Here is a 25,820-nt window from a genome sequence, read left to right as displayed (position 1 = left end):
TGCCCTGGGTGCAGCAGCAGGTTCTCCTGGGATGGGGCTGGGACTGAGCCGGTTGGGTGGGAATGACAGGCTCCTTGGACCTCCACGGAGCTTCATGGCCTAAGCCAGTTGGGTCTCTGGTTCACCTGTATTAATGGAACCACAGTAGTGATGGTAACGTAGACAGCACCATCAGTTTTGGTTTTGTTTTTCCTTCACTCCCTGATAATGCCAGTCTCAGCTGAAGTGAGAAGGGGAAAATCACAGTGGGAGAACCAGTGGGAAGAAGTGGAAAGGAGAAATAGAGTAGAACAAGAGTGGTTCCTGAAGGCTGCTGATCTCCCACCTGTGGAAGAATTAAGTTAAGGCTTATCCGGCTCGGTCATCGCCATTTGAATTGCCACAGCACTTTGCAAATTTTTGTTCCTTCTTTCTGTGTCATTATTGTGCTAGTATGTGGTCAAATAAGTGTTATTGCATGTTGTTTAATGTAACTTAAAGATTGATCACATTTCAATATTTCTCTTATCTACATGATACAACATTTTGCACAGGTCAAATGTGTTTTTGGACTCAGCTGGAGGCCTTTAGGTACTGCTTCTATGGGAACTGCACTAGTGATGTTAGGAAAAAAAGACCTGGGGAGTTTAAATTTAGCATTTTTCTTCATTATAACTTGAAATACCTGAACCGTACACTCTCATCTTTTGACACTCCATTCTTCCTCCTCTCCTCCTCCTCCCTGCAACATTTAAAACTGCAATAATAATCAACCATTGAGCTGGAAGGAGACTCTCAGGTGCCTGGCATCCAAACTCAAGTATCTGATCTCATTTCAAATGGTCAATTTATTTCCTCCTTCCCTGACACTGGTGAAATTGTGTTTTTATTTCCAGCTATGATAGATTTGTTCGCTTGGTAAATATTATATGGTGCAGGAGTCTTTATTTTTTCATATAATCTTTGTTTACAAAGTCAATACAATCACTTTGAAAATATGTAGCAAACACCGCAGTATATTAGAATCTCGCGTATTGTGTTTGCTGTAGGTACAAATTCAATACAGCAACTCTCCAACAATTGACATGTCAAGTAATATATCAACCGTTGGTATATTACTTTTTGCTCATCCTATTACTACTCATCAAAACCAGCTCGCCACCCACACTCCTCTGCTCATTAAGGACGATCGCTCCAGGATGCCGAGCAGACTCAAGGCTCGCTGATGCTAAGTGTGGATTCTCAGACACCTGAGAGATGTCATACTTGTAACAGAGCTGGATCCCAAATTTTTAGTGCAAAAAGCATGCAGAGACCACATGGGATTGTTAATGACGAGAATTATTTCTATTTACTTAGAGGAAAATTAATTTAAAGTAACAGTGAACAATTCCCCTACAAAAATACTGTCTTACGTAAAATAAATGTAACTGAAAGGGGACTTTTACTGATTTTGAAATAATATTGCTGTTACTTCTGCCTGTGCGGTTTTCCTCTGTGCCATGCATAACAGGAGAGAAATGGGTTGCAAATTGCAGTAATGCCAAGTGAGCTTCATTCTGTTCCTGACCCGGGCTTTGACCTTTTTGAGTGTCTTTGTACACACGAGTTTGTGTCTTGGTTTCTCAGGTATGACTGGGAAGCATGTGTATTGCACTTTCATTTTTTATAGAATATTCTTAGACTGACATCTGAAAAACTGCCATGTGCTTAACATTACTGTTAAATATGAAGTTTTAATTGATTATTTTTTTTAGCAATCGTTCCTACCTGATTGTTCTGTTTGTCCACTGTGTTCACCATTTAGCTAGTGATAATCATTTTGTTTCAAGCTAGAAAGTTTTGTCAGTTGAACGAGTATATACACTGTGATGGAAACCGGTATGTTTTATATGTCTACAATATACTGTATAGCCAGTATTACATAGCCAATTTATAATATATATATCTAAAATTCTGTTTTTGATTACTGACAGGACTGTTTTATGCTGCCTTGCATTCAAAGAATTACAAAACACAAGAGCCAAGAGATGGCATTTGTTCTTGAGCCTGGCTGCAAGCCATGCTTGATCTTGTCTGGTGTTAGAGCACTGCTAGAACACACTGTATTGGGAGACAGAGGGTTGGTTTTAATATGACACGTATTTATTAGAGGAAAAAATACCTTTAGTTTTGTATATGTCATTGCCCTTCTTTCTTCTTCAAAGCTGTGAGAGGGAGAGTGGTTGGGCGGTTCTCTTAGGGTAGCTAGAACAAGTGCTTCCACCAGACTTCATTAGTGTCCATAGATGGATGGAATTTGACATTTTAAGCGCCGAGTGGGTTTTCCTGCCATCAGACACAGCTGAAATGCATTTGTTTGATGGCACAGTTTCTAGAAAGTTGTTCCTACTACTGGTAGTACTTCCTACTACTATTGTGTTAAAAGGGGTTTACTGGTTCCAGAGGAGACACTTCTACCACCACCAAAGATCATGCAGTATTTATTTGCATAGACATTATTCAGGATAGCCATTTTTTAAGTCAGTCAAGAGCATTTGCACCAAAACTTCAGAAGGAGACATGATGGTGTTAAATTTAAGGATATTTAGGTTTGTTTTTAAACTGTCACAGGTATCTTTCAGATGCCTCACTGTCCTTTGTTCTATTTCCTCCCTCCTCTTTCATGAAAAAAGTAGGAACAGAAATACCTAAAGACATGATGAGATGGGTGTTTAATAACTGAGAGAACAAACAGGTAATTATTTACTGGCTTATTACTGTGATTAACTGATACATGGACATGAAACAGTAGTAGTTTGGAAAGGTCATCTCCATAGGGCTCTACGTCGGATACTGAGCAACAGCAAGGATCAAAACTGTGCGTGGAATTATTTTGCAGTTATGTGCTCTTATCCCCAGTAAATCTTTGCTTGCACCCTTGTAGTCACACTTGTGATTTTTTTCTACAGATCAGCAATAATTAAGCTATCCAGTGCTCTTTGAATACAATCTCATTACTCAGGATACGATGTCATTGCTATCTCTGAGCCCCTCCCTGCCTTCCAAAGCTATTACGTGACCTCCAGATCTCTCTTAGGCTCCGTGTATTGCCATTAGAAGACATCCACACTGGGAAATCACTCTGTTCCTGTTTTTGATTAATATTTTATCAGCCACAAGAGGAAATGGTATTCTTTAGCAACACTAATAAGTAATTGAGCAGATGAGATGCCCCTGCTACTTTGAAAATGCAGAATATAGAGGCTGTAAAAGAACAGCTTTAGATATGACTTAAGATACTCAGTGGGGAAAAAACGCAGAAGGTGCTGTCTGCAGTGAACAATCGGTACCGATATCAGCAGAAAACGAATAGCAAAATGTCATTGTTAGCAATAGATTGTCAAAACTGTGGTAAAAGCGTATCTCATTCAACTTGGTGCTCAGAATATGTTTTCACAGAAGCGATTGATCCATTGACTTTAAATAAATTTTAAAGAGAGTCGATGAAAACCACATACAATAGAGAGTGAAAAGTGATAGCTGTTAAATAAAGAAGTTTAAAGACTTTGTCAGATGCTAGTTGAAAACATCAGTCATTATACTATCAATAAATATTTAGGACTAGCATTTTAAAAGCTTAGTAGCTACTCTAGAGTTATGTATTGTGAACTGAAGGAGACCGTTAGTGGTACGAGCAGTCATCTTTTTCAATAAATAATGCACTTGCCAAATTTCTTGGCATACCCGTCTGGTTTGCTGGCTCAGATGGAAAAGTCTTCATTTAATGTTTTATTTCATTTTACTATATTTTCCCGGGTTGCTTTTTCATGAACGGAAAAGCTGAATTTGGGAATCCCTGTCACATCACCGGCTCATAACAACTGAGATGCTTAGGAAGAAACACACGTGCCCGGGATGAGTTGTATTAGATCAAGGTGAGGGAAGTGAAGACACAATAAGAAGATATCTTACACATCTAAGATTCACTGTTTCTTCCCGTTTCCCCTGACAGCCTTCATACTTGTATTGGAAAGGATATTGTGGAGAATGCTAGCAGCTGAGCCGTGATGTTGGTGTAGTGATTTAAGTTCTATCTTATCAAGTAATTATTTTCTTTTGAAACCCCATAGGAAATTTCCAGGTGTGTGATGTTACTGTCTTACCTGCTAGTGGTGCAGTCCTTTGGGCATTAACAACCAGGTATGACTTTTGAAGCTTAAATTATAAACTGGTGAGGATTTATGTTGTCCCAAAACCAGCAGAGGAGAGGAGTATGAGGCACAATAGTCAATCCATTAGTCCTTGTGGTTTCAAGAACATTTCTGCCTGAGAAGTTACTTGGTTTGACTTTATAAAATCTACAGGCCTTAGCAGAGATTGCGAACGAGAAACACAAAGTAATGGATTAACTATCTAGTTATACTAATTAAATAATGTACATAATATATGAAGAGTTCTAAAAAACCCTTAGGAATTACTATTGCTTTATTCCCCAGAGTGAGAGAACTCTCTGTGTGTGTCTGTATGGGGACGACTCTGTATCTTAGTGCTAGGATTAATGCTAAAGTGGACGTTATGAATTAATCATGGGATTTAATTTGCCAGAATTATTTTTTTGGCATTGAGCCCCTGTAATTAGCATCTTAAACGCAAGTGGTTTTGGTCATCTTAATGACAGGCAAAGCAAAACCTTCTGCCATTAATTTCTTGAGAACTGTTTAACAGGCAAGAACTTATTTTGCAGCTAGGTTTGAAAATTAAATGGGTTCTTTGAATGCGAGGGGTGATGGCAGCCTCCCTGTGTGTAAGTTGGTCTAATTTCCTTAAGCTCTCTGGGTTTAACATTCACACTGAAAGCTTTGGAGGAGAACCTGGCAAAAATGGGAGAGTTTGTTTTCCATATGTTCTGTGTTCTAGTGGGGTGTGAGTTTTACTCTAGCACTTTTGTATGTGGTTAATCATCGTGTGCCACCACTTGCCTAGAAGCTGAGAGCCTGGTGTGTTCCAGGGGACACGAGCGAGCTCAGGTATCTCCTGGCCTCCTAAAGCTGGATTTGGAGCAGGCAAGGAGGCTATTGATCAACAGAGTATTTTGCTGACTCCTAATGAGGTTGATCTCTTTAATGTCTTCAATTCAGATCATTAGATGTGAATCTTTATGTTGTCTTAGATGAGTGCCCACCTCCAGATATTCAGTCAATGACAGAAGCCATCCCATTATTTCATGGACATCACTGCTGCCTGATTTGGGCACAGAGGCAGAGCATCTTTATGTCCTTTGGAATTTGCCCCCGCAGGTGCGAGCAGAGGCCTGGAGTGCTCAGCCAGCCTTTACATTGCTCTGCTCTGCGGCTGCTTCTTGGCGCTGAGCTAAGCTGGGTTCATTTTCAGCTGGTTGGAGGGTATCGGCCATGCAGAACAATCTGCTCTTTCTCTCCCTGCCAGACTTTCCTCCCTCTTAAGCTAATTTGCCTTTTATTGTAGTAATTAGAAAAGGGCTTTGATCCCAAATTCGGTCTTGCTCAGAGTTCAGAAACAAAGTTGTGCTTGGATCTTGGGGATTAGCTCTCATCTCTCAGAAGCGAATGGTAAACGGTGTTTCATTACCCTGGCTCTCACAAGCACGCGAGAGCTCTGCCTTGCGAGCCCTTACTCTGAGACTGCAGTGATTTCATTAGCCAAAAGTGTAATTACATTATGAGGAACAACAGCAGTCTCTGATTCCGTGACCTCCTCTGTTTTCTCCCTGGTGTGCCATCATCTAGATAAGTCTAGATTTAGTTTTGGGTTTATTTATATATTTAAAACGTGATCTCTTGCAGGCATGAGCTGGGTGTGATGAAGACAATTAATCAAGATAACTCAAGAGTTTAATGTTTGTTCTGCTTTCAGTCAGAATCCATATTTTTTCATGTTGCTACACCTTAGCTGTTATGTTTGTCACAGTTACTGTGAGGAGAATTAACAAGAACAGTAGATGGAGGAAAAAAATCTGCTTTTCTTTGTTGTGAGAGAGAATTGCTCAGTCGTAGTTCATGGTGTGGGTGTGAGGGGTGTCTGCCCCACACTGTGGCTGGTGTGCAGCCTCATTAATATAATTTTCCTAACTTCTATCGCAATTCTGTTATCCTAGGATTTGTATAAGCATCCCAGAGGTGCCCAAAGTGCTTGTGTGCGAGTGACAGCTCGGCCGTCGGGCTGGCAGAGTGACCACATATCTTGATATTATCTCACCAGCAGGTTTTTTCATACCAAATTTGGCTCAGATTTTGAGAAGTGCAAATCATCTCTAATTGATACCAAACTCTGTAGGTATTATGCTTAACTGCAAAATGTTCAGTGACTGTTCTTGAAAGCTGCAAAGTACCTTATGGGTTACTCTGGGCCAAATTCTAACACATCATTGTACAGAGCGACTCTCCTGCCCTAGTGTTGCTGCCTAAAAGTGAGATTTTGTCTGAGACAGAGGAATTGTTTTGTAAATGTGTCTGCCTGTAGCATGTATCTATATTGGTGCAAGAGGATCTTAGATTGTTTTATTTAAGAATATGTAGATAAATATAATGTTTAAAATATTCTAGTTCATATTCATCTTAATGGTCTTGTGAAAACAATCCTCTCTGTTTGTATTCTAGAGAATTAGAAATCAGAGACAAGATACTGCCAGGGCTTCCAGTTCTTTAATTGTTAATGAAAAATACTGTGCAAATACCAGCGCAAAAGCAGGTTTAATGTCCTTGTCCCTAACCTGCAGCTGAACTGCCCACAGTTGTGGTTTCATGCTGTTACACACAAGGTTGGTTGGGTCAGTACATGGGTTGGAGGCCTCCGATGGAGACCTGAACATCTCCTGCATGTAGCTGAAGTGGTTTTATGCAGACACAATGCTGGGTGTCAGGCAAGGTCTGATATAAAGCCAGGATCTGGGCTGCCTGCATCAGTCATTACTCATCTGTGTTTGAGACCAGAGTATCTGCTCCAAATTCTGGCCAAAATCCTGTTGTGGTTTAGTGAATGTAACCTGCTAAAGTTTTCACTGAATTTTTGGCAGGGGTAGATACTCTTGATTTTAAAAGCCAGAGTTCATTATGTGATTGAAACCTTTTAAACATCTACTTATTTCTGCTCGTTATGGACTACTGCATTTGAGATAACAACTGCCTTGAAAAAGTCAGTCCTGGGCTGGAGTTGGGCAGGTCGAAGCATTCCCTTCGTGCTTGTTTGATGAAGAAGGGGACCATTCTTGATAGACTGTAATTTTTAGTTGCTCTTACACAATGAGAAAATACAGCTGTTTCATGTCCTATTTATTTTCAACACTGAATTAACAAAGTCCAGGTTCCTCGGTACCTGCCTGTAGCTCCCAGGCCACTCAAACACCTTTTGTTTCCTTGGCGTGCAGTGCATTGACATGCAAGTGTGAACTTGAGTGTGTGCACCAAGTGCTGTGACTGCACCCTTGTAATGAAGATGAAATGACTGTAATGATGACCTTTCCGTGCCTTTGTCTGTACCGTGCCCTTCTCTTTAGATGAACACCTTTCAAATGAACATGTTCTGAACTCTTGAACTGTTCATTCTGTTCACTGAGCTTATTGCTCTATCTGCAGTTTATCATTATGTGTCTCCAAAGACTTTGTGTTTCCTTATATTTGACATCTAGATGGAATTTTTCATAACCCTTTACTAGTCATAAATTGGATTGTTAGGGGATTAAGTTAATCTTGTTTCTTTATAGTAGCTCTAATTTAGAGGGGTTTCTTTATTTGTTACTCTCCAATCTGCAAGAATGGAAAAAACCTCCAAGCTGTAAGGTTCTGTATTGCTGGAATTATTTATTTCTGCTCATTTTGAAGTGAATCGTACCTAAGAGGTACGCTTGAAAAGTTGTTTTGTCATGTTTTTCCCATTTTACTATTTCTTCCTTTCTATCTAAATAGCAGCTCCTGAAAATGACCCAGAGCAGTGCATCATCAGATAAGCAGCGTGTCTGTGAATAGGCTGTACGAGGAAGTATATTTTTCTTGTTCCATTGGGAAGGGAAATAGGAAAAAATGACTTACCGCTTGCAGAAAATTGTTACGGTGTGTTAGTCATAGCTTAGCTTTTGCTTTCTTTATTAGAAGGTACCACTCCTCACAACTTAGGTAGTTTTTATTAACCGGTTACCAGCCCATGTTCAAAACTAAAGGAGGGAAACGAAACCCCATGCATTTTTAAGAGTGTTATGGAGCTTTTTATTGTCTAGTAGTAAAGTAGCAGGGAATAATTTATTTTATTAAATATTTTGTACTATAAACAGCATGAAAAAAATGAAACAAGAGAAAATAATTTCTGATATCCTGAAAATTATCAAACTATTCTGCATTAAGATCCTAAAAACCACCCTGAATAGTAATATGATGCAGGTCAGTAAGTCCAGTCATTAAAACCAGTTTATAATATGCAGAAAACGTGATGCTTGAGGCTAAAGATGAGTTAAGGCTGAAGATGAGTATAACTTAAATGTAATGCTTGCATTTAAGCAACACACTTTTCTTTCTTTAACAAATAAACATTTTCAGTGTTCTTTCTCCAAAAGGTTTGGAATTGTCAGAGTGGTTACAGAAGATGAAAAATCTTGAGGAGCTCCTTGACCTCTTTTATGATCCCTTCATCCCCAAACTCCATCAATGACTTGAACTCTGACACTGAGCACGGCAAGATGTAATTCTTCATCCCAGTGTCATAAATGCCATGTTCTACTCTAGACATTTCCAGTTTTTATTGTTGCATTCCAATGTAGTTCATGTCAGCTGGTATCATTGTAAAGGGTGAGGCGCTCTGAAGCTCTTAGTTTTATCCAGCTCCGTCTTTAGTGAAACCTTTGGAACAGCTTCAATGCTGCTTGACCATTATTCTGCTGATTTTCTTCTGGTTTGTTCTTTTTACTATCTCAGTGATTCATTAATTACTTCAATGCCATCCAACCCACCCCAAAAACTTTTAAATGTCGTTTGTGAGACCACCTCATGAAGATTATAATTATAATTTTCATAATTTTTCATAATTTTATGCAGACGTACATGTGCACAGTTATTAAAAAGAATAGCAAAGCAGAGGAATGCTTTAGGAAGTCAGTATTGGCAGCTGTGATGGGAGGACATGAGTTGGAGAGCAAGTGGGGATAAGATTGTGTCCCATGTAGTCACGTCAGCCTTTGTTCTAGGCTGGTTCTTCCAAGGAGGAAAGGTGGAGCTGAAAGCTGTGGCACGTTGTGCTTTGTCTCCTGCCTATGTGATGCTCTGTTGAGGTAGCGAAAGATATTACCTACTGATATGTTAGATACTTCATTTTTAAATGACCATAAATTTTTGCCAGCACTTAATGATAAGGTTACAGCACAGAGGGAAAGTGAATCATAGAATGGTTTGAGTTGGAAAGGACATTAAAGATCTTCTAATTCCAACCCCACTGCCGTGGGCAGGGACATATACCAAACCAGTGGAACACGTATGGAAGAGGTGATATTATTGTACAATATATTGGGGCATTAGGCTGATCTTCCAAACAATGGTGGAAAGACTATAATTTGAAAACTTTCATTTGTATTTCTATCCCTAATAGAAACTGGGAAATGCAGATTTAAAACTGTTTGAAGAAGGAAAAAAGCTCAAAAATATCCCTGCTTGTGGAACATTGATGGCCATTACAAGGCCAAGCACTTAGTAAACAAATTAAATATTGAAAACAAAGATATAGCAAACAATGCAAAGTATTTATTAAAACTTCTTTTTGAAAAACAGTCCTTTAGCCAAATACTGCTCCCGGAACTGACCATTTTCAGAAAAAATACTGACTATTTTCCAGTAGACACTAACTGGCTAAAGCCTCACGAGCAGTCCCATCCAGCTCTGGTGCTGCTTGTTTGCACAAGGGGCAAACGGTCTGTTTCTTTTGGAGATATGAACCTGTTAATTGTCTTACTGCGCTTTTCCATCGGCCCAGCTGATGAGAACATTTTATGACTGTGTTTCTGAAAATTTAGGTTTAGAAGACACTTATGTTTCAGTTCTAAATACTGTAGAGACTTCTCATATGACTAATATGAAACTAACAGGCATCGAGGCAGCCGTCACTGTTTCCAAAGCACTTCACCACTGTGACATTAGTTTACAGTACTGAGCGCTGTGGAAACTTTCATCAAACTAAGGAGTGAGTTTTGATTTGTAACAGCACACAGTGGGGGTTCACAGCATATGTTTTTATTTAATCCTTCAAAGAGCTTTCAAGAAATAGCTGCTAGGGTGTGATGAAATCATATAACGAGCCGTTGCTAACATTTTAACATTATAAGGATCATTATGCTTTGTACCGTTTGGAATTATGCTGTGTTATGTTTACGGTTTCACTTTGTTCTTGCAAGCCACGTTCTGCGTGGTCTTCTGATGCAAGACCTGGCTGGGAAGGAGAGCAATGAAGCTGGTGAGGGTCTTGGGTTAACCTGCAGAAGGTTGAGCACCTCCTTCAAAAGCTGCGCTGGCAGGGTTGGGAGAAGGTGGAAAGAACATGAGGAAAAAATCTCTCTTTTTTGTTAGACGTTCCTAAGTTCTGCCATGCGTGTTCCACCTCATAGCAGAGTTGCACAGAGCTGCTTCTTGGTATTTTGTGATGTCATGAGTGTCCGCTCATGACAATATGATAGGTCTTAATGTCTGGTGAGGAAAGAACACAGTAGCTAAGGAGCAGTAACTGCTGGTGTGCCAGTTACTTGGAAACTCTGCTGGTTTCCTTGTAGAAGGTTCAGCACTAGAACAGGGGAAAAGGCTATAAGTAAAAAGTACAAATATGGGGGTTTTTGAGTAGTCTACTGCAACACCTGCTGAATGATGCAGGTCTCGGATGTGCTTGCCCTCAAAGCTCTCTAAGCGAGAGAGTTACTGGTGTTCACTATGGGAACTGTGGGGCCGATTTATTCCACCTGTTTATAGAAATTTACCTAAGGTGCCTTAGTTAGGTTTTTTTTTTCTTTATGGTTATTTGGTCTCTAAAAGACAATTCAGCACATCTGTGATTCACGTACTTTAGTTAAGTGAGTGCAACAAAGTGGGTTGAATAGGGCCCACGTTTTAGACTCTGCAGTGTCAGAGGTTTGGATTAGGAAGAAATGTTTTGCTGTGAGGGTGGGGAGGCCCTGGCCCAGGTTGCCCAGAGCAGTGGTGGCTGCCCCATCCCTGGAGGCGTTCAAGGTCAGATTGGATGGGGCTTGGAGCCCCTGATCCAATGGGAGGTGTCCCTGCTTGTGGTGGAACTGTATGGGCTTAGATATCCCTTCTGATCCAAACCCTTCCAGGATTCTCTGATTTCTTGGCTCCCTCCTTCACCACTTTGCATTTAGTCATTTTCTTCATTGCTGAGCACAGATGTCAGTGTACTTGATTTCAATAGAAAAAAAATAAAGGCCATTTCATACATGGAGTTCTTTCCTCCAAAACAAGAATGCACCTTAGTTTTGGTTTTGTTTTTTTTAGTCAAGTATCTCCTACACTGACATGGCTTGGACAAGTGGGTAGGTTCCTCCATATAACCAGCAGAAATATTCACAGACATTTTCAACAGCTCCATGAACAAAACCCAAACTTTTCTATGAGCAATGAATGGAGAAAACAGAGTTCTGGGTGATGCTGCTGAGAGACTGGGGTCTGTAGTCGTCACAGGCAAAGGGAGCTGTTAGAGCTCAGGTGGCACAAGACCGAAAATTACTTCCAGGTAATCTGTAAAATAAATTGTAGTGTAGTGTTTAATGCCTTATATTCACTGAGATGCTAAAGTGTGCTTTGGATCATATAATCTTGATTACTTTTACCTAGTCTGTGACACTGATTTGGTAACAAGCTGGGCAGCAGGCATGTACGGCTTCCTTCCAAGCTTTTGGAGTGATTTTATACAGGAAAGTGATTTTTTAATAACTGGTGAACCGGCAACTGGGGAACTTGAAGCTTCCTTATACTTAACAAACAAACGGACAAACAAACAAATAAGAAAAAAAGAGATTGAGGAAGGGATGTACGGAGAGGAGAAGGTGCAGTGTGGATAGGAGTGGCTGGCCGGGACTCCGTGGGCTGAACTGAGCAGCAGGTCAGACTAGATGGTCACAAAGAGCCCCTTCTGCTCTTAACAGCTGTAAATTTTTGAAGCATAGTGCTGGCTTCCCAGTGCTGCCGTTTCATTCTGACCTGAAGGGGTAAAGGGTGAAGGCTCCATCCCCATCCCCTGCCTCCCCCGCAGCCCGAGCCCGTCCGGTGGGAGCGGGACCGAGATTGTAACTCGTTTCACAGGAGCAAAATTCCATCTGCTCTGTGATAGAGTTAATATATAAACAACAGGCCGCTGGCCTCTCAGGGTGTGTTTGAGGGAGTAGCGTGAAGGAGGTCTCTCTCCCAGGGCTGGTTCCATAAACTGTTTCCATGATGATGATGATGATGAAATAATGTATTTAAGCAGGTTTTCAGCGTTTCACGTCTCCTTACAGTGGTTCATTGTGTTTCCAGTTACTGAGAACCTCATATCACTACAGGTCTAGTCTCACCTCTGTTGCTTCTGTGTGCTTCCCCGGCCATGCCAAGAACCAGGACAGCAGCTCAGTCCCGTGTTAGTATTTGTTTCAAGAATAAGATCCTCAGCTTCACCTCTGCTGGTCTTTCTGTCACATTTTCTGGTTTTGTTGATATTTAGCCTATACTTAAATAAATTGGACAGAAGGACTTTTTCAGAGGGATGAGTTTTGCTCCTTTAAACATCTCACTTCAGGATGTGCAATTGTGTGTAGCAGCCAGATCGTGTCTTGACAGTCTGAAATATTAACTTGCTGGAAGCTGCAGGAACGATGTCTTTAATAGCGTCCAGAGATGCTGTTTCAAAAGAGAAATCCCTCACTCAGATGTTAACAATTTTCTTCCACTTTGTGCCACAGAAGTTGAGAAAAATAAGCAAAGGCTGGGATTCAGGACCCCGATAAGAGTTTGTGATGTGTTTAAGCAATGATGAGTTTGCCGGCTGGACCTTAGTACTGAGAATGGCAAATAGAATGAAAGATTAAGACATTAAGCAGGTGTTTGACTGGTTTGCTCTAGGTTTGTAGCCCTTTCTCCAACTCTTAAACCACAGTGTGTCACTTTGCCATTGGCTTGGTCTGCCTTTCACGGGACACGGTGAGATTAGGGTGTCCACTGATGGTCTGGCAGCTGGCTCTGGGACGTATTTTTTCAACCAAATTATTTTATGTAATAACTCTAATGATAATGGAACGATATGTTATGGTTGAGTTAAGATTTGTCAGTTTGAAAATAAACGTCTTGGCTTCATTTCGACATTTGCCTTTCAGCATCAGTCCGTTAACCTGTCACACACTATAATTTCATTAAAATCATCATTTAATTGTAAGTTAATGTACAGCCATCTTTTATAGAAAAGCTTCATATGCTGCCTGAATAATTTCAATACTGATAGGATTGAAATAATATGAAACACTAAATGCCCTCCAAATCCCTGTTTATGAATTCAGTACTGAGAAACAAGATGCACCAGCCCCATTACTGTGCTGCTTTAACAAGGAGACAGTGTTTAAACTATAATAAAAGGGAAGAATAACGATGTAGGTATGTATGCATAGATCTCTCTGCATCTCACACCTGCAGTATTGAGATGTATTTCATATGTAATTTGAAGAAGTTTCTATTATTCAAAGAAGGACAATGAGGATAGTGTAAGCTCTCTATAACTGTAGAAAGAATTAAAATCTACATGCTAATAGCTTTAGTGCCAGCCACAAATAGACCTGTATTTCACATAGGAGATCCATAAAGCTTAGTTCAAACTAAATTCTAGGTAACATTCAACCTGATTGAATCTTTGGAAGCTGTGTTAATGTATTTGTTCAACTCGCTTGCACTAAAAAGCTTTTAAACAGAATTTAACTTTTCTTATATTATTCATGATCATGTAATTCCTGACTTTAATCTCTTCGGGGTTTCATATTGAGTCCTGAGACACAGTTCAGGGGAATTTGGATCATCCATTAATCATAGTATCTCTACTTTTGTCTGCCTGCTTTTGTCCATCTCTTAACTGAGTCACTTGGCAGCAGCAGAGAACTGGGGATGGTCCAAGGTGTTTGACTGAAGAAACCTTTTTTATTAAACTCGCTCGCTGCTGCAGGATGGACGGATTTATGGTATGTGTGGCATGCTGAAAAGAATGAGAGAAATATTAGCATAATCACTAAATATGATCCTCTTAGTGTTTCCACTGGAAACACAGGCATGGATAAGTATATTGAATGATGACATATGTTTAGTAGAATAATTAGTTAAAAACACCTGGGCCGATAAAAAAACTGAGATAAAATGATGTAGTCAGTATTCTTTTGTAATTAAAAATTTTCTACCAGTCTTCATACACCAAGGGACTGAATTAAGGTTTCATAAATAATCTAAATTTAGTATTTTCTAAAGTTTAAGGGTTTTGGTTTATTTCTCCATTATTTTAATATCCAGTGGGTGATAGGAAGATGGAGAGAAGAGTTGAAAACCTGACTGAGTTATTAGAGTTGTTGGATTCTTTCCTTTGAAGTACTGACACTGTCCTTTGAGCTGAACTAATCACTTCTAACTGTGACAATGGGTTGCTGCTTTCTCAACAAGCCGCCAAAGAGCGATTAGTGATGTATTTACATTTATTTTAAAATTATTTGTGAAATTAGAACAGTGTGGAAACTGAGTTGTATATTCTACCCATTTTTTTAAAGAGAGTGATGTTCCCTATCCCTTTTTACTACTTTTCCTCCCAAAAGTGTGGCTTCCTTTTGCAAGACCCACTCTGACCTTTCCTTCTTTTGTCCTGTCTTCTCTCAGCTCCTTCTTTCTGTCTTTCCTGTCCCAAGTTCTCTCAGAGTCAGTCTTTTACACATTATTTTCCACTCTTCTTTCCCATAAAGCTTTTTGTTCCGGTTTTCTTTTCCCCTACCTCTTTCTTGGCGTAGGCCCAGCTCTGATTTCCTGCGTTTAATATTAGAGTAGTGGGAGAGCGCCTCTGGCTTCCCCCCACTGGCAGTCACTTCAGCAAACTATGTCTTAGAATACATAGAATCATTAAGGTTGGTAAAGACCTCTTAATATCATCCAGTCCACCCATCAGCCCTACCCCACCGTGCCTGCTAAACCACGTTCCCAAGTGCCACAGCTACATATTTTTCGAACCCCTCCAGGGATGGAGACTCCCCCTCCACCCTGGGCAGTTGCTGCCAGGGCTTCACCACTCCTTCAGTAAAGAAATTCTTTCTAATATCCAGTCTAAACCTCCCCTGACACAACTTGGGGCCATTTCCTCTCGTCCTGTCCCAGGTTACTTGGGAGAACAGCTCAGCACCCACCTCACCACAGTCTCCTCTCCAGGAGCTGCAGAGAGTGATGAGGTCTCCCCTCAGCCTCTTTTTCTCCAGGCAAAACAATCCCAGGTCCATCAGCTGCTCCTCCTAACCCCTGGGCTCCAGCCCCTTCCCAGGCTCTGTTCCTCTTCTCCAGATGCGCTCCAGCCCTTCAATGTCTTCCTTGTACGGAGGGTCCCAAAACTGAACAAGATTCGAGGTGCAGCCTCACCAGCACCAAGTGCAAGGCGACAGTCCCTTCCCTGCTCCTGCTGGCCACCCCATGGCTGATCCAAACCAGGATGCTGTTGGCCTTCTTGGCCACCTGGGCCACTGCTGGCTCATGTTGGGCCACTGCTGACCAGCATTGCCAGGTCTTTTTCCACCAAGCAGCTTTCCAGCTTTCCCAGCCACACTTCCCCAAGCCCTTTCCCCCTAAAAGTCACGCAACATTCTGTTCCTATAGTACTGGACTGGAACTGGTGGCTTATGAGGTCCCTCTCTGCCTTCAGGGCTTGGAGCTTTCCCAGAAAGCACTTGTAAGAATTTTTTGAAACTTCTAAAATGAATGTATTTGTCCTTTGTTTGCTCTTTGGAAATGCTGCAAGCACGTTTGCTGAACTTTCCCATGTAAGTTGTGCCCCACGCGGACATCTGAAATAGGAAACTTTGGGGAGAACAATTAGAGCCTGCTAAAGTTACGAGCAACTGTACTGGAGCCTTGAAATGGGAATTGTCAGCCACCCTGAACTGGAGCCTATTTCACCATAAGTCACAGCTTTTCATTTAAGAGATGTATAAAAATGGTACTACTGGGTCTTCAGCCCTGGAAGTCCATTTATGACTGTTCTGGGTTACTGGCTATGAAAACATTTGTGCATATACCATGGGATTTCTCTGAGCGAATAGTTGGAGCTAAATAGATATGTTAAAAAGCTGAAGAGAAATAAGGAGTTTTCATTTCTGTGTTCAGGCTTATAACTAAACCAGCATGGGGTATTGCACAGTCGGGTTTCTAATTGAATCAAGTTTCTAATGTTTGGTCTCAGTATGCACCGTAGCAAGCAAAGAATTACTTGGAGTTGAAGCGTCTGTTCTACCCTGTGGTCTTTCGGCACTCAGGCAGACCTCACAACTGGCTCTGTTCTCCCTGGTAGTAAAAGAAAAACCATGGATGGAGTGGAAGCAGCTGAGGCTGTGGAGATGCAACGGGAATGGCTGTGAGGGAAACTAAGACCCCTATTTATTGTGGTAACCAAGCTGGATGTAAATGTTGCTTGTCATTAAAGCAGGATTAGTTTAACCCCAGTTGTGCAAAGGTTACTGTTTTCTACTATTTAGACAAACAACTTCCTACTGTAAATTGTGTTATGATTTATATGAATCTGCCAACTCTCATAAGGTTCCTCTAGAGAACAGACATCTTCCACTGCATCTCAATCACAATAAATAAGAACTCTTAAAGTAGTTGTAAACACATTTGTGTAATTATATTTATATTTTTATGACATTTAGTGATACATAAATTCACACTAAGTATTTGCTGTTAGTCAGATAAGGGGATTAGCTTCTCTGCGTTGTTTTTGTACTGTGAGTAGTAATCACAAAGGCAGCCGGTAGGCATGGGGCATACACGCCACAGTCTAACAACGCTGGTGGGTACAGAGCCTGGTTTGCAGTGCTGGCACATACGGACCCAGTGTTTGTGTTTGTATTTCTATACCAAACACATCCAAGTCATGTTTTGCTGTCTGCCCAAGCCGGGTAACACGGAGCACAGCGCGTTTGGAATGTAGGTTTCAGGGTCTGAAGCAAGTTCATCTCAAATCTGCATACGAAGACTGGACTCAGTGACTGCTGCTCTCAAACGTGTAAATTAGGCAATTGTGTGTCTATTACTTTTATTTGGATGTGAGGCCATGTGTACATCATTAATTTATGCTTAGGCTTCAACTGGATGAAATATAAACTGTAAGAGATCTGATGGTGTTAGTGAAGACGACAGTGCCTGACCCCTCTCAGTGGGGGACAGTGCCAGGACGGGAGGAAACATGTGCCAAATTAAATAGCTCGACATTTTATTTAAACATTACAACCCCCAACATTTTGCTCTAAGGGTGGTAAAACCCTAGAACAGGTTGTCTGGGCAGGTCGGGGAATCTATCCTTGAAGATACTCAAAGCTGAACTGGATGTGGTCCTGAGCAACCTGCTTCATTGACCCTCCTCTGAGCACTGCAGACTGGGTGATCTCCAGAGGACACTTCCAACCTCAGCCATTCTGTGACTCTCTGAAATTTGGAAAGTGGTATAAATATAACACAGAAACATGTTAAATGCCATATCATAACACTGCCTGCTGAAACACCAGTGCGAGTTTGACCCCAACTGCTTATTCTCTGAGGGTGCTGCACCTATGGTAAATCAATGAACTTATAAAATACTTTTGCTTGCCAGTTAACTTCCCCCCACAGTTATTGCTTATTTGCGGACAGTTTAGTACAATCATCATCAGACTTAACTTGCTCAAATTGTATAATCCCTCTCAAAGCATTCACAGTTTTACTAGGGGCAACTGTCAGTGGCTCAGCTGCAAGAGACATCTTCTGGGATCAGGATAAATGCCTGTAAGAAACTAAGCTGCATTAAAGAGAAGGGCAGATTTCAGTAAGCCAAGATTTGTTTTCATGATTAAATATGTATTGTATTAATCTCAGCCTTAAAAGGAACATTTCTCCAGTTTCAGTTTAGTTGTGATGAATTGAGGTACCTGCTGTAAAGGCTGTGACTGTTGGATTTAAAATATTCCTCTTTTTTAGATAATCTGAGGTTAGCTAAAGGCTACATTTACAAATACTCTCTCTGGTGTTGTTAAGACCCATTCAAAGCTGCTTGCTGAAGCTCAAGTCCTGCCGTTATCTCCAGTGCTAAAAAAGGTGCGTTAAGAGGCCAGCAAGTCCTAGCTTGCATCCCAGAGAGCCTCTGGAAAACCAGAGAAATGTGATCTACTTCACTGGGAGACCTGGAATGCTACTTGTTGTTTGAGATCTTGTGGAACTTTCCTAGCTGGTTGTTTCTGAAAGGTTTAACTTAACTACTTTGTCAGGATTCAGCTATGGGAAAAAATTCTCACACTCCATGCTCATGCTTCTCACCCTGAGAGAAGAGCGCTCATCCCTGGTGTGTGTTTGAATCTAGAAAAAGGAATTTTAACTTCCTGGGTTTTCAGTTGCATGTGTTGCAAGAATTTGTTGATTTGTCTTTTATTTTCTTTACATACTCAGTATGTGATGCTGAATTTTAGAAAGTGTTTTTCAACATCATCTCCAAATGTCATCGTGCTGTAGGAAAGATGATGTATGTGAGCTGTTGCTGTGTGTGATTCTTGGACTGGCGTGGAGCCAGTTGTTTCACTGAGTTGTAAGTATTAATTTCCAAACACAGCAAGATTTCTTTGTTGTCTTTCAGTGTGTTACTTAACATATTGGTGTTCATAATTTGACAAGCCTGAAAACATTAGACATTAGAGTTATTTAATACAAGAAGAGGTGTTTGGAGGTGTTTTCATAGTGTTTTCTGACAGCATTATAATGAAACCAAATCTAGAAGTATTTCAGTATCGTAGATGTTTATTGCAGTGAGGAGTCAAGAGAAAGAAATATGATGTTGTTATTATTGACTACAATGCATGGGAAAGAAATGAATTATGTCTTCTAAGAGGGATCCATTATGGTAAACCTTTTTTCTTTCTAAATCAAGCATATGAATACACGATGCCATGTTACTGAAATATGAAAAACGGTGGTGATGGAGAGCTGTTTGGAATAATACCAATGATTCTGTTTTTCATTCCACCATATGAGCAAGCATTTAATTGTATCTAATTTATTTAATTTTATCTATTTTATTTTTTTGTATTATTTACACCAGCATGTTTGTTATCTCGGAATCGTTTGTTTATGAAGTACAGAGAACTGCGATGGTAAAACAGCCAAAAATCCTGTTCAGCAGCACAACTCCACACGGCAGAGGTCCAGCCAAACCAAGGCTATTAATCATCACCGTCCATTATTTACTGAGGATTCATTCATTGTTCCATAAAGGTATCTAGAGGGTCAATTAGAGACAACAGACAGGATTTTTTCAAAGACACTAGAGGGTCAATTAGGCCTTTCTTGTAATTTTCTGCTTTAACAGCAAATGCCAGCCTATCCTGCCACAGATACAAAGGAATTTAGAATTAAATAGTGTGGATTTTATTTTTAAGCTGTTCCTTTTCAGCCAGGGTGAACCAGAGTGTTGTCAGCCCTTGATCAACAAAGGAAAAATTTTATCATAACTGTTGATGAAAAGCACAGGTTTGGTTTTTAGAGCCCGAGTACTGCAAGTACCCGGGAAATATCTAAGATAAAACAGTCTTTACTTACCACAGAAGTGAGTCATTTGTCTGGAGGCAGGATCAGGCACAAAAAATGTTGCTAAATACTACTGTTAAAAATTTTAACAGAACACTGCTTATGATTAGTTGTGCATGAACTGCTCGCTTAAAGCTCAAAGTAAATAATAGATTCAAAATTTAGTATTGTAAAAACAACTTCAGTTCTTTTCAGTATAAACAACTAAAGTGGCATTCATTAGGGCACAGGCGGTTCTTTCAGAACAGACTGTAGCAAATAACACTAAAATATGTACACACACATGTTTTAATATGCAGACAGAGACATAGAATCGTAGAATCATGGAATGGTTTGAGTTGGAAGGGACCTTAAAGCCCATCCAGTTCCAACGCCTTGAGTCAGGGCTCCAAGCCCCATCCAATCTGACCTTGAACGCCTCCAGGTATGGGGCAGCCACCACTGCTCTGGGCAACCTGGGCCAGGGACTTCCCACCCTCACAGGAAAACTTTTCTCCCTAATTTCTCATCTCAATCTCCCCTCTTTCAGCTGAAAACCATTTCCCCTCATCCCATCCCCACCCTCCCTGATCCAGAGCCCCTCCCCAGCTTTCCTGGAGCCCCTTTCTGTTCTGGGAGGCTCCCCACAGTTTGTAGGGAGGCTCCCCACAGTTTGTAGGTGTACACACACAGCTCAGAAATCTTCCAAAGTAGCAGGGAATTTTGGTAAAATAACTTCCCGAGCTGATCCTGCAGCTGGGGACAGAACTAATTGCCAACAGATTTACGGCTGCCTATGGTCATGGGCACCATACATCCAATAGCTGTATGGAAGTTATTTTTCTTTCTCTGAGTTTATCTTTCAATGAGAAATTGTTGTTAGTAGTTGGCATGGTCTCCTGCATACATCTGAAAATCTCAGGCTATTTTTTCTCCTCTAAACTCTCACATGATTACATTGCCACTGTTTATAGTGTTGTTTAAATCTATTTTAACTAAAAGCAGCCTCTACGAATATGGTGCATTAAGTCTAGTGAAGGTTTTTCCCTTTACAGATGGGATTTTTGGAGTGTCTTGTACTTGATGGTCTCCTGTGAGCATAAATCTCTGAGTGTGCTCCATCAGTTTGATCCTCGTCGTCCTCTGGAACCCCTGATTCTCTGTGGGGTTTCAGCAGAGAGCTCTAACTAATGACTTAGGGCCAAATTTTGCCCTTAGATGCAGCCGTGTAATTCTCCCTGATTCCAGAGGGACCAGTGCAAGCGTATCAGAGACCACAATTTTGTTCTTTATGTGTGAAATTATAGCACAAACGGACAAAAGAATCTCATGCACATTCATCTTCGTGACCCCGAGCATACAGGAATGCGATACCAATCCACCTGCTTTTCTCTTTGCTCCATTTGTGCTGTTCCGTGTGGATCACCCCAATTCTTCAGCTGCCACCGAGTCTGCATTTTTTATATTGTTCTGCCTTCCAAAGTTTATGCAGTAAAATTAGTGACATTGCAACGAATGTTTCTTTAAGTAGCGTTATAACAAAGACACTTGTAAAAGGTTTTTTTTTTTCTTTCTCTGGGAAATTATGGCACACGAGCAGCCTTGTTCATATTCTGGAGGGAATTTGTTTCCAAAGACAGCAGACAAAGACAGATGTGCGAGTGCGCGGCTGTGGAGGGGTTTAATACACATGCGTACACAGAGCGGAGAGAGGTGGGCTGGCATCACACTTTTCCTCCCTGGTGATGTGATGTAAGGAAGCATTTTGCCTACATGGGAACAAACAGATCTCTCCTCCTTGTATCATTCAGTCTCTAGTTCTACTCGCACATTTTACTTTCAGCGTTGTCCCTTTCAGAATCTTTATAGTGCAATAAATCTGTTACTAATTTTTTTTTTTTAGCATTTTTTCCCCCTGCTGCTTATTCTTTAACCAAACCCTTCCACACTGAAGTCTTGGAATTGTTTTTCTATTCTGTTTTCAGGAGCAGAGCCAGGAGTGCTCTGCGGACAGGACTGTTTTGGAGTGAGCTCAGTTCGCTGTAGTGGACTCTCTCTTACGTGTGTTGGTTACTTATATCCAGAATCGAGGGTCAAAGCTTAGACTGACACCACATTTGCTTATCAACCCCTGTATGCACTCGGGAACTATACGTAAGGAAAATTGTCCACTTTTTGCATTTTCATTGTGGGAATCTGCCTCATGACTGAAAACTCAGGGCAGGAGGGTTTGTATTTCTTGAACTGATTGCTTATCAGGCCTCGGTTTGTTTGTTTTGGATTTGTGATGGATCTGACTGCTCAGCCCCTCTACCTCAGCCCACAGCACATATATTTATCTTCAAGAACGGTGCTCTGGAAAAGGAAACATCTCCAAACTGGAATTTAGGCACTTGGTGTTTTGCTTCCAGACAACTCTGGCCAATGGGCCTGAGTCTTTTCTGTGCTTTGGTTAATACAGTTCCTCCCCCAAACCCAATTGGTTTGGATGTATCTGAGGATTCCCAGATATCTTTGTCGTACACAGCATTGACAGCCGTCAGCGTATGCTGGGTCTTTAGTTTAGTAACTTTAACTTCCTGGCATGCTGCTGTTCATGTTCAAGGTGTCCAGCGTCTGACTTAGTTAAACCTTTGAGGTTTTGCTTCCATCTCGGCTTTTGGAAAGACGTCTCTGTGCTGTAGCAAAAAGCCTGTCGTTTCCATCTCCTGCAATGGTTACTGTGCCTGCTTTTGTCTGGACTCTGCTCAAGACAGAACAGAATTTGCATTGCAACTCGTGCAGCAGTCCTCATATAATGAATTGGATTGGTTACAAAAAGTCCTGTTTTCAGGTTATCTTTAGAAAGATAATCCCTTACCCAGAAATGCAGAATCACTGTGATTGTCTGGGCAAATCTCATTTATAAGTTTGAACTTAGCCAAAGCTTTCTTTAAAATATATTTTCTGATATGAATTGGAGTGATTGGTGGTGTTAATTTTTGACCTGAAAGTGTAGTTGAATACATGATCTGCAGCGATTTATGTTTACATAATGGTCCATTTTCCTATTTGTGTAATACTTACAGGCAGATAGTCATTTTCTCAAGCTGGTTCATTAATTATATTTATTGGATGGATGTCCTTTGTTATCGTTTTGTAAGTTATATATTGATCTCTATTATATGAAATTCTCAGTCTTCCCTATTTACTTGCAGTTGGACAGAAAAGTCCCATGACCATGTGAATTCAAACATGAAGGTCTGCATGCTTGGGCATCACTTGAGCATCATGAGTCACTTGCACTTTTATGAAGTTTTGTAACTTCTGAATGACTGCAATGTCCACCTCCTCACTGTTTTTAACAACTGTGTTAGTATTTTTTTTATTAGGTGCCAAATGAAAATAAAAATAAAATCAGTGTGAGATTCATGCAGGAAGACAGCTGGTAGGTCAGCGTAGAGGTTATGTAGCAATGGGAGAACTGGAAAGGCCCATAAAGCTGCTTTGCACGAGTGCCACTTAGAACATCTGCAGCGAGGAATATTATTGTTGACCTTTTTGTCTGAACTATATTTGGTTCAGGGTGAGTTGTGCACAGGCCAAATTTTCAAATGGAAAAAGGTAACTCTGTATAAACTTAGGGTGAGCTGGGAACAGAATTTGATTAAGAGGATAGGTCCATCCTGCATATCTGTTCTAGAAGCTGTTTAGTATCTTTGTGCCTGTTTGGACTCTTTGTAAAAGTCTTTGTTCTGGGGAGAACTTAGAGCAGCTTCCAGACTGAAAGGGGCTCCAGGAAAGCTGGAGAGGGGCTCTGGATCAGGGAGGGCAGGGATAGGATGAGGGGGAACGGTTTTGGGCTGAAAGAGGGGAGATTGAGATGAGATCTTAGGAAGAAATGTTCTGCTGTGAGGGTGGGGAGGCCCTGGCCCAGGTTGCCCAGAGCAGGGGTGGCTGCCCCATCCCTGGAGGGGTTCAAGGCCAGGTTGGATGGGGCTTGGAGCCCCTGATCCAGTGGGAGGTGTCCCTGCCCATGGCAGTGGGGTGGAACTGGATGGGCTTTGAGGTCCCTTCCAACCCAAACCATTCCATGATTCTATGATAAAATGAGGGCAGTAATGTTTAACCGTAGTTCAGTAATGCTCGGAGTTTCACGAAGGAGGGCACTGAGTAAAAGGAAAGAATTGTCATTCATTAGAGAAATTTCAGATGGAAGCAGAGAAGGTAAACAGAAATACTTCTTTTTTGTTCTTTTCTGTGAGAGTTGTGGTTGTGTTCAGCATTGCTGTTTGGTTTTGAATTCAATATGACATACTCAGTTCTGAAAGAAAAGGAATGCAAAGTATGGTTCTGTTCTAGAACTACGTTAGAACAAGTAAAACCTCAATTACATAATTAAGAAAAAAATAATACGAAACTTTCTTGTGGTGAAATGATTTTCTCTCTCCTATGGCTTTTCACGTTCTGCATCGCATCTGCCGGAGGTGTTGGGCCTCTTGGCAGTGCGTGTCCTGTTTCTGTTCCTCAGAGTGTCCCTGTTCCAGGTACTTTACTTGCTTGCTTTGAAACCCAAACTGACATCAGAGCTACAGAGATGCAGATAGAAATAAAGAGGATGTTGTATCCCTCAACTATTTAGCCTGCTAGAAAACAGAGTTGTTAACTGCTGCATTAAGCCTTTGTATGCACTGAAGAGCCCTTCACCAGCACATTACTGAAATCCTCCCCAAAGGCTTTTTCTGGTCAGATTCAGCCCCTCTCACTTGAGCTGAGAGCACCATATGCTTCAGGTAACCTCTCCGAAGCAGCTGCCTGTGGGACCACTTCTGAAACGCTTGCTGGCATGGGCAGGGGTTACAAAACCTCACCCTTGGTGAATAATAATGTCAGAGAGCCATTAGCAGCACGGAGTGACAAAGTGTGGAGAGATCCATCAGCTCATCCCGTGCTTAATGAAACAGAAATGAACATCGTATTGCCCTTGTTTTCTGTCAGATTTTCCAGGTCTCCATGAGGCTTATTAATCTTAGGTGTAATGGAAAATGTGTTGCCATGTTCCCTGCTACAGCAGCCTCTGTGCTTGAAGGATTGAAGGCTTTATTAGTCTTTGTCTTATTTACATACTGTACTCGGGTGTGTGCTACCGTCACTGCACTTAGAGCACAGCGGAGAGCGCGGCTATAAAATGTTTGTGGGTTTCTGAAGTTTCTTCTAATGCGTGTGGCCAGATGGCTGTGCGGTGAACTCTTTGCAACCCAGAGCAGCGAGCAGAACCCCTCTTTGGAGAACACTTGACAGCACCCGCTGCACATGTGGGGAATGGGCTGTGCTGCAAAACATGACCCAGGATGAGGTGCTCCATCTCCACGTTTTAGTGCATCCCAAAATGAGTGTTCCCGCATCCCTGAATGAGAACTTTCAGGCTCTCAGAAGCATGAGGCAGAAAATGAATGGATGTCAGACACTGATTTCTCTAAGCGTAGCATAAAATTTCTCTGTTGCTCTTATTGGTTTTATTTAATCATAGAAGCATTTGGTTGGAAAAGACCCTTGAGATCATCAAGTCCAACCATCCCAGAGCACCTCGAAGGGCCAGTTTCAAATAAGCTTTGGCAAAGCCAGCACTGTGACCTCCAGTTACTGCTATCATTCTGTCAGCTAGGGAACAAACAGGAAAGCTGTTACTCCTGTGAAAAAATTTTTCCCAGAAAGGGTCATTGGGCACTGGAACAAGCTGCCCAGGGAGGTGGTTGAGTCGCCTTCCCTGGAGGTGTTTAAGGCACGGGTGGACGAGGTGCTGAGGGACATGGTTTAGTGTTTAATAGGAATGGTTGGACTCTATGATCCGGTGGGTCTCTTCCAACCTGGTGATTCTATGATTCTATGATTCCTGTTAGGAACAATCGTAGCTTCCAGGGATAGGTTAGTTATCCAAGTTGGACTGGATAAAGATTCTCTCATATAGTAGAAGCCACTCCAATGAGATTCTTGTGCCTTTTTTCCAGTATGTGTAGCCCTTTACACTTACCAGCTTCTCTGTACAGGTTCAGCTTCACTAGGGATGAGAAAGCATTGCAAAAT

At 41.2% G+C, this 25,820-nt stretch overlaps 1 protein-coding gene across 12 annotated transcripts in view; it reads left to right on the top strand.

The window, feature by feature from the left end:
* The window catches only part of WWOX (WW domain containing oxidoreductase), a 546,141-nt gene that overhangs the window by 169,683 nt on the left and 350,638 nt on the right, over window positions 1–25,820 (top strand). The window contains exon 9 of one of the 12 annotated variants that reach the window (XM_069868327.1): window positions 4,092–4,161. The exons of the other annotated variants lie outside the window; for them this stretch is intronic. Coding sequence (XP_069724428.1) covers window positions 4,092–4,154 — 63 coding nt within the window. The 3' untranslated portion in view covers window positions 4,155–4,161. Of the gene's footprint in view, window positions 1–4,091; window positions 4,162–25,820 lie in introns of those variants that run through there. 12 annotated transcript variants of the gene reach the window in all.

This window comes from Phaenicophaeus curvirostris, chromosome 14 (assembly GCF_032191515.1).
Source record: "Phaenicophaeus curvirostris isolate KB17595 chromosome 14, BPBGC_Pcur_1.0, whole genome shotgun sequence".
NCBI lineage: Eukaryota > Metazoa > Chordata > Aves > Cuculiformes > Cuculidae > Phaenicophaeus > Phaenicophaeus curvirostris.
The sequence above is the reverse complement of the archived record's forward strand: the minus strand, read 5'-3'. Positions and strand labels throughout refer to the sequence as shown.